The sequence below is a fragment of the Suncus etruscus genome, chromosome 3 (genome assembly GCF_024139225.1).
Source record: "Suncus etruscus isolate mSunEtr1 chromosome 3, mSunEtr1.pri.cur, whole genome shotgun sequence".
Classification (NCBI taxonomy): domain Eukaryota; kingdom Metazoa; phylum Chordata; class Mammalia; order Eulipotyphla; family Soricidae; genus Suncus; species Suncus etruscus.
The window spans coordinates 25,504,012-25,518,064 of NC_064850.1; the positions used below are offsets into that span (position 1 = coordinate 25,504,012).

Below are 14,053 nucleotides of genomic sequence, written 5' to 3' on the forward strand. Positions count from 1 at the left end.
TGTCAAAAATGTCCTGATTTACCAGCGAACAACATAACATCAATTCCCCAATCTTTTGTGAAAAACTAGAGTAGATAACAAACAACCTGGAATATGGACGAGGTTTTCTATACCTGCTGTGCACAGCAGGTAGCGCTTTTGCCTTGCATGTGGCTGACCCAGGTTCAATCCCCAGCATCCCATATGGTCCCAAAGCCTGGCAGGAGTAAACCCTGAGTGCTAATAGGTGTGGCCCAAAAAGAAAGCTGTATCATCTATGATTAGTCAGAGAAAAAAGATTATGAGTCTAACAAATTATCATACATTCTCTCCACAAACTTAGAGAACTAAAAATAAACTTATTCTCCTCTTACTCAAATCCGAGTCATTTGAGCAATTTATACTGCTACTCTTCCAAGTCATGTCTCAGAATTGGCATTCTTTCCTTTTCATTTTTAGGTACTACTCTTCACTATTATAATTTTCTTAAACATGTATTTTCTCATTTCCCTTATATTTTTTTCCTTCCTCACAAATTCTTAAATACTTCTTAGCAATCACTAAGATTACTTGCTTAATCATAGTTCTAACAGATCTCAGCTTCCAACTCAGCAATTATGAAACTTTTTATTTTAAATAGTGACCTCCCTAGTAGTGCAAGCTTCTATTATACTACCAAGAACATATTCAATGATGCTGGGGAATTCTTTATTGCAAGAACTATAGCCTAGGCCTACCAAGTGCAAAGCATATGACCCAAACCCTTAGAGAACTATCGTCCTAAGATACCTTTTTTTAATGTTTACTGCCAGTTATATTTAAAAATAAAACCAAAGCACTTCATCACCTAGTGGTGAGATGAAACCAGAAGACATTGTATCCTAGATCTGTGAAAAAAACCAAGATCTCTAATTACAGAAGACTGACGACGACAACCGTGACTAAGCAGAACTTTTCTGGGCCAAAAAGAAAGACCTAACTAAAGACCAACTAACATGCCCAGAGCCTATAGTCTGTTTTATGACAGTATGTTTCAAGGGGAGAGACACCCTGTATCTCTTAGGCCAAGAGAATTTCCTTTCTAATTTTTCCAGTTTACTGTGCCTATGCCCCCTCCCCAAAATGCCACATCTGCCTCCCCTTTTCCTTCTTTTAATTTTATTTGTATCTTCTAGATAGGGGTTCCCGCCTTTTTCATAGAATCTTAGAACATGAATCATTTTGTTCTGCCTCATATTTTAATGTCTTCCTACAAATCAAGGGGAAAAAATGTAGATGGGACCCAGGGGTCAAGTAAATGGTCTCAGGAGCATTGAATGGGGAGAGAGAGGAAGTCAGATCTAAATACCCAAGCCAAAGTCAACAATAGAATCAAGAGACCCGGGGGCCGGGCGGTGGCGCTAAAGGTAAGGTGCCTGCCTTGCCTGTGCTAGCCTTGGAAGGACCGCAGTTCGATCCCCCGGTGTCCCATATGGTCCCCCAAGCCAGGAGCAACTTCTGAGCACATAGCCAGGAGTAATCCCTGAGTGTTACCAGGTGTGGCCCAAAAACCAAAAACCAAAAAAAAAAAAAAAAAGAATCAAGAGACCCAAACTGTAACAAGCTAAATACAGAATGGACCTGCTACACTAGTAGTCAAGGGGCAAAGGCCTGGGGTACAAGCAGGGAACTATGGTGGAGAGAAGTCAACACTGGTGATGGGACTGGCCCTATCACTACATGCCTGAAATACAACTGTGAAAGACTTGTAATTCACAATAGTCTCAATGAAAAGATAAAAAAGAGAAAAGAAACAGGGCATATAAATAAAATTTTACATAAAAATATTTTCAAATTAAGTTTGTGAGAAATGACTTAAATGAAGATAGATTCTCAAACAGCTTCAGCATTCACTGTGCTATTTCAATTGAAATGTGAAAAGTTGACTTCTTACAGTTAAAAGAGTTAAAAAAACATTTTTTAATGGCTTCTTCAAAGTTTGATGTAAGGCACTCTAAAATCACAAGCAAAAGAACTTTTCACTTAGCTTGAAAGCCACTAAATACTTCAAAGCAATAAGTAAATTCATAGTCATGTTGTACTTATGATATCAAATAATTGCCATTTCTTTTTTCTTGGTTTTTGTGCTATAGCTGGCAGCAGTCAAGGGTTAGTCCTGGCTCTGTGCTCAGAAGTCACTTCTGGCAGAGGACCATATGGGATGCCAGGGATGCTGGGAATCAAACCAGGGTCTGTCCAGAGTTGGCCGCGTGCAAGGCAAATGCCTCACTACTGTGGCTGTGCTACTGCTCCAGACCCTCGCCATTTCTTAATAAGGAAACTAATTTCATATTAACCCTAAGAATTTATCTTTTGGGTTTTTTTTTTGTTTTGTTTTTTTGGGCCACACCCTTTTGATGCTCAGGGGTTACTCCTGGCTAAGCACTCAGAAATTGCCCCTGGCTTGGGGGGATCGAACCGCGGTCCTTCCCCGACTAGCGCTTGCAAGGCAGACACCTTACCTCTACCGCCACCTCTCCAGCTCCAGAATTTATCTCTTAAATATTCAGTGCATCAAAATAAGAAACATAAAGCATTCCTATTCCTGCTCATTTGTAAGTTATGCAGATTTGAGCTGGAAGATGAACTGGTAATTAACTTACCCTCATCCCAATCCTGAATAAAATTTTTACAGGAATACAATAAAACATTGTCATTTGGCCAACCTCCTGAACCTTTTGAAAAACTTAGAAAATGCCAGAAGTCTAAAGACTCGTTAGAGAACTACTGTCTGAATATTCTGGAATATGGTAAAAATCTCCAATTTCATGAGTCATTAGAAAAAGGCATCAAATGCACAATAAAAGGTCCATGAGAAAAAAATACCAGCACCCAAATTTGCATTATATCTGGCTCATAAAGAAATTCAAGAACTTGAAATTCTTTATTAAGGGCCCCATAATCTCTAGGTATTTTAAAATATAAGTGCATTAAGACCATGAAAAAAGAGATAATATACATTGAGGTATGTCAATTAGGCCATAAAATGCAGAATGCAATCCGTTAAGAGCTAACGCAATAGCTAAGTACTGTCTGTGCTAAGCACTTTATATGGCTATTAGACTTAATCCTCAAAACAACCCTAAATGCATATATCTTCTTCTACTTCTACTACTACTAATCATTTCTCATGTACATAACAGAAATAGAAGTTGTTTTCCTAAATAAAAAGAACAAGTGGTAGGATTGTGATTTAAACCTGTTCCCTTCATGAAACCATTTATTCATCCTATGGAAAAAACATGGATTACTAACTAGGCTGAAGGAATATTGTTATTTTCTTTTTAAAATGATTTTTTCCAATAAGCATACTCACAGTTTTTAGTTCCATCAGAACTTGCTCATCAACTCCATCATCCAGAAAGATATCTCTTACATCATTAATAACATCTTCGATCACAGATCTGTATAATTTAGGCTATAAAGAAAAAATAAAGAACTGTAAAAAGTTCATCTGTACATACATTAAAATGTTGCAACATATTTCCTCAAACTCAAAACAAGGACAATATTCATTTTAAACCTAGCTAAAACTGATTTTAGAATATTAAAAAAAATGATTTTAGAAGCTAAACTTAAAATACATGATCCAGGAGACGGTGAGGTGGCGCTAGAAGTAAGGTGTCTGCCTTGCAAGCACTAGCCAAGGAAGGACCGCAGTTCGATCCCCGGCGTCCCATATGGTCCCCCAAAGCCAGAGGCAATTTCTGAGTGCTTAGCCAGGAGTAACCCCTGAGCATCAAACAGGTGTGGCCCGAAGGAAAAAAAAAACATGATCCTAGGGGCTGGAGCAGTGGTGCATTTGCTTTGCACACGCTGACCTAGGAGAGACCACGGTTTGATCCCCTGACATCCCATATGGTCCCCCCCAAGCCAGGAGCAATTTCTGAGCACATAGCCAGGAATAACTCCTAAGCATCACTGGGTGTGGCCCAAAAACAAAAAAAAAAAAAAAAAAATACCCTCAAAAACATCATTAACCTTAGTTAAAATAAATTTTTTCATATACTTTGAGTATTAAGAACTATATAATAATAATAATAATAATAATAATAATAATAATAATAATAATAATAATAATAATAAAGGGGGGGGCAGAGAAATAGCACAGCGGGCGTTTGCCTTGCAAGCAGCCAATCCAGGACCTAAGGTGGTTGGTTCTCCCGGCATCCCATATGGTCCCCCGTGCCTGCCAGGAGCTATTTCTGAGCAGATAGCCAGGAATAACCCCTGAGCACAGCCGGGTGTGGCCCAAAAAAAAACAACAACAAAAAAACAAAAAAAAAAAAAACTATATAATATAGTACAAGGGGCCAGAAAATTAACACAGGGGTAGGGCATTTGCCTTGCACATGACCAACCCAGCATGGACCCAGGTTCAATTCCTGAGCTAGGAGTAACCTAAGTGCCGCCGAGTGTGGCCCAAAAGGGAAAAAAAAAAAGCTATCAGTGCAATATGCAATAAAACCTATAGTTCAAAAGCAGATCCATATGTATGTCAATGCATGTATGTATACATATACAAGATCCATACAATTTCATTCTAATTTCCTCTATAATATACCAAAGCACCTCATGCAGGGGTCTCAAACTCGGCCGCAAACATACATTTTGTGGCCATGCCCTCGAGGAATCTTTTTTTTTTTTTTAGTAGTTTGGGTCACACCCCCAAGTTCAAGGCTTACTACTGACTTTGCACTCAAGGATCACCCTGACTTTGCCTCCTGCAGCCCCCAGGTAAATTGAGTTTGAAACCCCTGACCTAATGTGACCTTATAGCAGCTTTCTAGGTTGCCATTTCTGCTTCCTTTTCTTCCTGTTTAGCTTCACTCCTATTACATAACCTCATAATCTGGTTACTGAGTCTCACATTTCAGAGAAATCCAAGTCTGATAGTCATGTACCTGGTAGTAGTGATCAGCAACTTAAAGTACATTCAATATAAGAACTACCCAACTTGTTTTCCTTAGTCAGCCTGCAACTTGTTTTCCTTAGCCTGCACTTCAGATGCCTACAATAAAACAGTAAAGCTCCAAAGAAGCAGGAATACAGATATTTCCGGGCTCTCTTTTCTTCTAGTATCCACATGATGCCATAGAACAATCAGGAACAGTTTATCTATGTATTCTGTTTATAGTATAGTCGAAAGGAAAAGGAGGGAATTAGAAGGAATTTGAGGCCAAAGTGATAAAAAGTAGAGCTGCCTGCTAATAAATACTATCAGATTTAAAATAGCCCTTATCTTTTAATGCTTTGTCTTTATTTTGGGTTTTATGTTATTTAAGTTGCAAAAGTTCCTGGCTATCCAATAAATCCAAAGTTCTGCAATCTAAGCAAAATCATTTTCACTGGTATCTCTACCAGCTATACCTCTAAGAGGAACTTTTTAGGGGCCAGAGAGATAGCATGGAGATAGGGTGGTTGCCTTGCATGCAGAAGGACGGGGGTGGGGGGGGTGGGGGGGTGGGGGGGGGGGAGGGGGGGGTTCAAATCCAGACATCCCATATGGTCCCCGGAGCCTGCCAGGAGCGATTTCTGAGCGTAGAGCCAGAAGTAACCCAAGCGCTGCCTGGTGTGACCCAAAAACCAAAAACCAAAAAAAGACAAAAAACTATCCCTTTTTAATACAAGCAACTAAACAGTTCATGAGGTTCAAGTGATAGTACAACAGGTAGTGGTGTGCTTGCCTTGTATACCCGACCCACTGGGGTTCAATGCCCAACTAGCCCTAGAAGTGATTTATTAAGCACAAATCAGGAGTAAACCCTGAACACCATTAGTGTGTGGTCCAAAACAAAAACCAAAAAGCAATTTATGCATCTAACTCACTAGTTCACTGACATCTTCCCCTCTGAACTGTATTCATGTCAAACATAAATCACACATTTAAGATGTGCCTCACTACAGTAAGTCAACATTTATTCTCTTTATAAGGAAAGTGTAGCTGATTAAAGGTCTCATTCATTTATATAACTAATCTCTACATAAACAATCAAGTAGCAATTTAACTACAGAATTACAGTACACTAGAAACTGAATTTTTGAAACCAATTATGACCCTCCACTTCATGGTATTACAAAAGTTTTCCGATGTTTATTGAAGCACTAATTATGATAGCCAGAATCTGGAAACAACTCAAATAAATGCCCAAGAACAAATGAGTGAATAAAGAAACTTTGGTATATCTACACAATAAAATACTATGGAGCATGTTAGGAAAAAGTCATGAAATGTGCTTATCTGGATGGATGGATGGATGGATGGATGGATGGATGGATGGATGGATGGATGGATGGATGGATGGATGGATGGATGGATGGATAGATGGATGGATGGATAGATGGATGGATGGATACAGAGTATTATGCTGAACTAAATGAGTCCGAGGGAGAGGGATAGAGAGAGATAGATGACCAAACTCATTTGTGGAATATTAAAAAAAAATAGTATGGTAATAATACCCAAAGTCAATAGAGATGAGGACCAAGAAGACTGGATCACAGTAGGCAGTTTGACACAGAAAGCAGGGGAGTGCAGTTAGGGCAGAGAAAGGACCACTGTGACAATAGTTGGGAATAATCACTCTGGACAAAAACTGGGCATTGACAGGATGTAAAGTTGATATGCATGATACCCTTTTAGTAACCATATTGCAAAAACCAGTGTCTAAAAGTAAAAAACGGGGAGATAGAAAAACTGAAAAATGTCAGCCACAGAGGCAGTTAAAAAAGAGGAGGCCAGGAAGCAAACCGGGGACAATGGGGATGAAGGGAATGAACACTGCTGAAGGGATGGGTGTTGGACATTGTATAACTGAAACTTAATCATGAACAACTCTGTAACTATATTTCATGGTGATTCTAAATATATATATACATATATATGAGCAATAATAACAAAGTTTCGTATGTGAGCACTGTAAGTACTAAAAAAAAAGCAGTGTTATCTTAAAAGAATAGTACAAGTATGAAAGTTAAAAATCAACTCTGATTCATAATAGATATTGTTTAGGTGTTTCAATCACCTCTAAAAACCTGGCTTGGAGTGCTCTAGATATTTACAGCTATAGAAAGTGCTTTCTCCTAACATACCCCATTGAATGAAGTAATCTTGCTCCAAATATGTTTTTGTGTTGATTAACCCACAACTAAACCATTTAAGTCATAAGCACTACTGCGAAGGGCAAATAATACCATTTACAAAGTATACACCTACAGGAAATTTTAGCCCAAGTGCATGGAAAAAAAGTCCTCAAAAAACTGACGTTACCAAAACGTGGGCACTTTAAAGAAATAAGGGAACAAATTGTTTAAAAATGTTTAAAAGTAAGTTTTACTTGAGCCAGATATTTTTTTCCTCTTGTGAAACAAAACAATTCAGGCTTGTCCTGGTTTTCAAAGATACTGCAAAGCTCAAAACTGGTAAATTACAGGCCAAGAGAATTGTCTAATGATTAATTAGGTTTCGTGCTTGTTCCCTGATGCAATGCTAAAAAATAATCATATTCATTTCCTTAGTGATTATCATGTTATTATTTAATGTAATATATAACACTAGGAAACTTGATTTTATTTTTCCTTTAAAAAAATTCAGCTTACATTTTACCTCCTGCCCCCTCCTGACTCACAATTCACCAATAAATACATAAAAAGCACAGTGGGTATAGACAAGCCTTGAAACAAACAGCAATGAAAAATGCAAGCATTCAGCTCTTCTTTTTTTTTAAAGCTTCTATTTCCTAGGATCCAGGAAAACATCATGAAATACTTCCCACCTCTACCTAGCTAAGCTATTGACAGAAACCTTCATAAAGAACAAAACGCTAGCCACAACAAGCCCTCTGCAAGCTAACGTGCAAGGCAGCAAATGTTTTTTTTTTCCATCTCCAACAATGGCATCTTCCCATAGCAAAAACCGCTGAGAGAGCATCTGAGCTACAAAAAAAAAAAAAAAAAACTCCATTTAAAAAGAATAAAAGAAAAGAAAAACAAATAAAAGAAAGGAACCGCAGGGCGAGTTTCCCCTTGAAATCAAAGATGACAAACCTCTCTCAGCTGCCGCATCTCAAAACCCAAAACCAAAAATCCTGAAAGCCTAGCTAGGTTCCCCTCCCCAACCAGGAGTGCGAATTTATACAGCGGCAATATAAGCAAATAAAAATCAAAATTAAAAAAGAAATAAAGCCCTAGGAATAAAACCCGAGCTCTGCCTGCCTCTCGCCTTCGAGAGCAAGCCAAACCTCCCAGCCCCGCTGCAGTCTGCAGCGCCGCGCTCCACTATTTAAAGCCGGATCTGGTGTTTAAATGGAGAGGCGGTGACGTAGGCCTGAAAAGCACCTTCCCATCCTGGCAGAGTCTATATTAGAGAGCGGCAATGGCTCTATATAAACAGGGCAGCCAAAGGGAGGAGGACCACAAGGCTCAGGGACTCAAAAGCCGGCTGGGCGGCCGCAGCCATGATGGATCGAGCCGACAAGAGTCGCCAACGGTAACGGAGGGAGTGGAGTGGAGTGGAGGAGTTGGGCCTGCGGCTGGCTGGCTGGCTTACTCGGAGGCCTTTGGGGCGCCGGGCACCCCCCAAGTGTTGTTTTTTTTCTCTTTTTTTCGGAATTAAAAAATAAAGAGGAGGGGGTGGAAAAGTCGTGGACACACTTGGGCTTTCTTTTTGGAAATGTGACTGCTTTTTTGCAAAACCTGTGTGGCATGGCCAAGTCACCCAAAAACAGAGAGAGAAATCTCCGGAGTTGGAAATAAAAAATAAATAAAAATTAAAAATAAAAAAAGCAAAGAGAGGGGTAACCGGAGACAGACTGTGACCTTCCCCACTTTGGGGGGAATTTTTTTGTTTTGTTTTGTTTTGGTGCTTTTGGCTCATGGAAGGGAGATAGATACGCTGCGGGGAGGGTGGGGAAGAGAGGGGGGTTGCTTCCCCTTCGCCATTTTACCCATTGGGAAGGAAGGAAGGAAGGAAGGAAAGAGCCGAGAGAGGAGAGAAGAGAGAGAGAAGTGCTTTTCATTTTCAACCTTTTTCTTTTCTTTTCTTTTTTTCTTTTTGCTTGCTTTCTTTTTTCCTTTTGCAAATCCTCTTTTTAAAAACAGAAAACAGCCCCAAGTCAAACCCGCCAACGACCCTCCCTTCCCTCCCTCCCAGGAGCCACAGCTCATCTAGGGAGCCGCCTTCTACCCCCAACATAGTGGGGGGGCTCCACGATGAGGTCTTGGGGGTGCAGCCAAATTCCCCAGACACCGTTTGGGGGGGTTTGATTGCCGGATCCTGGCGAGGTGGGGCTCCCCCTTTGCTCCCCTTCCCGCCTCCAGGCAGACTAGGCAGGCGAGGCGAGGCCAGGCCGGAGAACCGGGCCTCCCTCCTTCCCTCCCCAGAAGAGATCGGGGGGCCGGGGCCACGCGCCAAGCAGCCCGATCCAACCGCCCCGCTCGGCGCCCCTACTTGCTCGCCTGCCTGCCCGCCCGGCCCGGCCGCCAGCTCGCGGCTCACCCCCAAAACCTCCCGGTCCCCCCGCGCGCCCGAGGCGGGAAGCGACCACGACGACCGATCAGCCAGCCAGCCAGCCCGGTCCCGGAGGCCGTTGCCCGCCTGCCCGCCTGCCTAGGCGCCTCTGCCTCCGCCAGCAAGCCCCCGCCGGCCGCCGCACCACGTCCTTCCTTACCACGGTGTTTGTATTTGCCGAGTTCGCCATTTCCACACAACAACCAAACAAACAAACAAACAGAGTGGGAGACGGGGGAGGGAGAAAAAAAAACACACAAAAAATAAAAAAACAAAAAACAAAAAACCAGCCCTGGCAAAAGAGCTCTTCCAAAACCAAAAGCAGGAAAGCCACACTCAGGATTCCAAAATCAGAGGGGGGAGAGGGGCTCAGAGGAGGTGAGAGAGGGGCAAGAGGAGGAGATGGGGGGCAAGTCCTCCAAGGAGCTTAAAAAAAAACAAAAAAAAAAAGGAAAAATCGCCCCTTAAAAAAATTTAAAAAAAAAAAAAAAACCACCCACGACCCTTTCGGAAACGGGGTCCTCGGGGGGGCGTCCCCCGCTCCCCAAGCCCGCGCCCAGGAAGGGTGGGGAAACCGCCGCTGCCGCTGCCGCCACCGGCTGCAGCTCCAGCCGTCCGGTCCGCCCGCTTCTCCCCTTTATATAGCGAGCCCAAGAGCTGCGCGAGCCGCCGCCGTCGCCGCCGCCGCCGCCGAGAGACAGGGCGGAGGGGGAGGGGGAGGGCGAGGGCGGGGCGAGCGGAAAGGGCGGGGCCTGCGCTGGGCGGGGCCGGGCGCGAGACCACGCGAGAGCCGCGCGTCGGAGGGAAGGAGGGAGGCAGCCACCGCCCCCCCCCCCCCGCCCAACTCTCGCGCGATCACGTGGCGAGGCGCCGCCCAGGCGGAAGTGTTTGCGCGCGCCTCCTCGGTCTCTCTTGAGGAACGCTTGGCCCCAGAGCTTTCTTGAAGTGGGCGTGCTTTGGGGGGGGACCCCTATGGATATATAAGTCGCTGAGGGGACACTCCCTCTCTCTCTCTCCAGGGTTTCTGGGTCGTCTTCCCGCAATCCAGGAGCTGGTTCTTGGATAATGGGCGGCCTCACCTCCTCGCTTGCCTTGTTGGATAAATATATGGTCGCCCAGGGAGGCCCCTGAGGCGTTGGGAGTGAACGGCCCAACTTGAAAGGTGGAGTCAGCTCGGGGCAGTTGTGGGGTCAGAAGATGGTCCCGCGTGACTCCAAGTGCGTTCTGCTTGTCTCCTGTCTGTTCTGGAAGGATTGGGGCTACCGTTCTAGTATTCTGGAATGCCCCCCAGTAAGGCCATCTGACCTGTCCACTTGTCCCACTTAGGGGATTTAAGGGTTTCCGTTGCCTCAATGTCAGGCCGGCCCTTGACCACTCAAGTAGGTTGACGTTTGACTTGTGAAAAAATAAAGAAGGAAGGAAGGAAGGAGAGGGAGGGAAAGAAGGAAGGAAAAAAGGAACGAGAGAGAGAGAGAGAGAGAGAGAGAGAGGAGAGAGAGAGGAGAGAGGAGAGAGGAGAGAGAGAGGAGAGAGAGAGAGAGGAGAGAGAGGAGAGAGAGAGAGGAGGAGAGAGAGAGAGAGAGAGAAAGAAAGAAAGAAGAAAAAGAAAAGGAATCATACAAACATTGATCACTGGATTATGACAGTACGGCTATTACTTTGGTTTGAAGACGCTGAGAAGAAACTTATCTAATTCACGTGGCCCAAGAGAGCATCAGAGTGCTTGCTGCTTTGAGACAACTGAAAGGACAAACCAGCTCTTGACAATAAATAAGCTTTTGACCTGCCGAGGCCAAGCAAACCTTCCTTTTCTATCAACTTTTCACGCACAACAGTTTTCTCTTTCGAAGACAGAATTCTTAGTACCCAGTTACCTTGTGCCTTAGGAATTTCCAGAGGCATGAGTGGGGAGTGTTTTAACCCTGCAAGGCAAAGGAAAGAAAACTATCCAACAGATTTGAACGCTAAACCCAGCATCAAAGTCAAAGTTATTTTTACCAGGGAACAGAAAAGATGTAACCTATCTGAATGAAGAAATATTCCATCAACTTCGGGGTCCTGAGCAGTGGTGCGGAGCTTCGATGGACACCCCAGCGTTCCATCTGGTCCCCCAAGCCAGGAGTAACCCCAGAGCATCACCGGGTGTGGCCCAAAATAAATAAATAAATAAATAAATATTCAAAATCTAACATCGGATCCTCCTCCATTCTCACAATAATCAAGTAGCTTCTTAGTTCCTGTAACAGAGGCCTATTGGAAGTCATTTAACTACATTCATTGGAAATGCACTTGACATAAAATTACGATTCCATCAACATTTGTTATTCACTTAGTATTCAGTTGATTTATACCCTCCCCAAAAAAGACCATTAATATGAAAGGTAATCTTACTTCACTGCATGTTGTTTTAAGAGAACTTATTACCTCTAAACTGTTCGTACTCCCACCTCATGGTCTTTTCTACCACTATGGTATATTTAACAAATAATCAAGTGTTTTGCCATCAGTTCAGATTGAGACCACCAGATAGGATATGGAAGAAGCTATAGATTTGCTTGCTGGGCCAGAGCGATAAAACACAAGTAAGGCGTTTGCCTTGCACGTGGCCAACACAGAACGGACCTTGGTTCAAATGCCAGCATTCCATATGGTTCCCTGAGCCTGCCAGCAATGACTTACTTCTGAGCATAGAGCCAGGAGTAACCCCTGAGCGCCACAGGGTGTGACCCAAAAACAAAAACAACAACAAAAGATTTACTCTCTGGTGAATTAAGGAAATTAGTTAAATTAGCTTGAACTTGACCTGTGAAATAGTAGAATGTAAGAATATAGTTACTGGTTTAAAAAAGTAAACATGGGGCTGGAGAAATAGCATAGCGGTAAGGCATTTGCCTTAGATGCAGAAGGACAGTGGTTCAAATCCTGGCATCCCATATGTTTCCCTGAGCCAGCCAGGAGCAATTTCTGAGCATAGAGCCTGAGTGCTGCCAGGTGTGAACCAAAACCAAAAAAAAAAAAAAAGTAAATACAACAACAACAAAAATCCCCACAGTCTAGGCCTCTTTAAAACCTTCAAATTAGCTCGCCACAGAAAGTGATGGGTGCAGTCACAGAAATAATTACACTGAGAACCATCATAACAAAATGTGACTGAATGAGGCTGAAGTAGAAAGCCTGTCTAGAGTACAGGCCAGTGTGGGGTGGGGAGGAAAGACACTTAAAAAAATAAAAATAAAAAATAAATTAATAAAACCTTCAAATTTTCAGGAGCCTCTCGTTACTTTTTTCTTTACAAACTCTAAACTGTAACAAAACCTAAATGATTAACTTTGATTAATATTTACCTAAACCTCATCTCCCCCTCAGATGCCTGGATCATGGTTTTCAAAACATTTATTTCATTGTTCTCTAATCCACAGTTAGCTGAAGGACATTTTTAATCAGGATGTAAGTGTGCCAGCCAGTTTAGTTTCAAACTGTGGCATCCCTGATTTTGCACCAAAACTGGGCCTGTCGAATTGTGCTACAGCCCTTTAATTTACAAAACAAAAATTTTAAACATAAGACTGGATTTAGCAACAACATTTTAAAATTATTTTATCTGAATTTTTTCTTCTTACTCCTGGAAAGCTTGAATAACATCTAATTTTAGCAGCTCTTTGTATTATGTGAAATATACTAACTTTTCAGTTAGCAAACTCATATTTTGTAACAGCTCTATACTTAACTAGATATATATATGTTCTCATTCTTTGGAACGGATTATTTTTAATTTCAAAACTTATATTAGAGGATTAAAATTTATTTTAATAATGTTTCCTTTAGTATTTTTTTAGTATTATAAATTCCTTTTAATATTTTTCTAAACACAAGATAACTCATGAAAATTTTAATGCATATATATTCAATACACAAAAAAAGACATCAACTATATATCTAAACATGTAAATGTTTATTGCCAAATTACTTTTGTTTTTTGTTTTTTGTTTTTGGGCCACACCCGGCGGTGCTCAGGGGTTACTCCTGGCTGTCTGCTCAGAAATAGCTCCTGGCAGGCACGGGGGACCATATGGGACACTGGGATTCGAACCAACCACCTTAGGTCCTGGATTGACTGCTTACAAGGCAAACTCCGCTGTGCTATCTCTCTGGGCCCGCCAAATTACTATTTTGAGAACAATACCATGATAGAAGAAAATCTTAACTTCCTCATGAAAATTGAAATATTAATGGATTCAAAGACATAGTACATGGGGCTGGAGAGATAGCATGTCTTTCATGCAGAAAGACAGTGGTTCGAATCCTGGCATCCCATATGGTCCCTCGAGCCTGCTGGGAACAATTTCTGAGAGTAGAGCCAGGAGGAACCTCTGAGCACTGCTGAGTGTGACCCAAAAACAAACAAAAAAAAGACATAGTACAATGGATAAGCCCCTTGCCATGTATGCAACAGATCTGGGTTTGATCCCTAGCATTATATTAACTCCTCAAGCCCTTCCAGGTATGATTCCTGAGTATAGAGCCAAG

The 14,053-nt window shown here is 42.3% G+C and overlaps 1 protein-coding gene across 1 annotated transcript in view; it reads right to left on the bottom strand.

Moving 5' to 3' along the window:
- GTF2A1 (general transcription factor IIA subunit 1) overlaps nt 1–9,752 on the bottom strand; it is a 43,582-nt gene extending 33,830 nt beyond the window's left edge. The window contains exons 1-2 of the mRNA XM_049770449.1: nt 9,687–9,752; nt 3,335–3,436 (exon numbers count right to left, since the gene is read on the bottom strand). Of these exons, the coding sequence (XP_049626406.1) occupies nt 3,335–3,436; nt 9,687–9,716 (132 nt within the window). The 5' untranslated portion in view covers nt 9,717–9,752. The remainder of the gene's footprint in view (nt 1–3,334; nt 3,437–9,686) is intronic.
- Between the last annotated feature and the right edge of the window lie 4,301 nt (nt 9,753–14,053).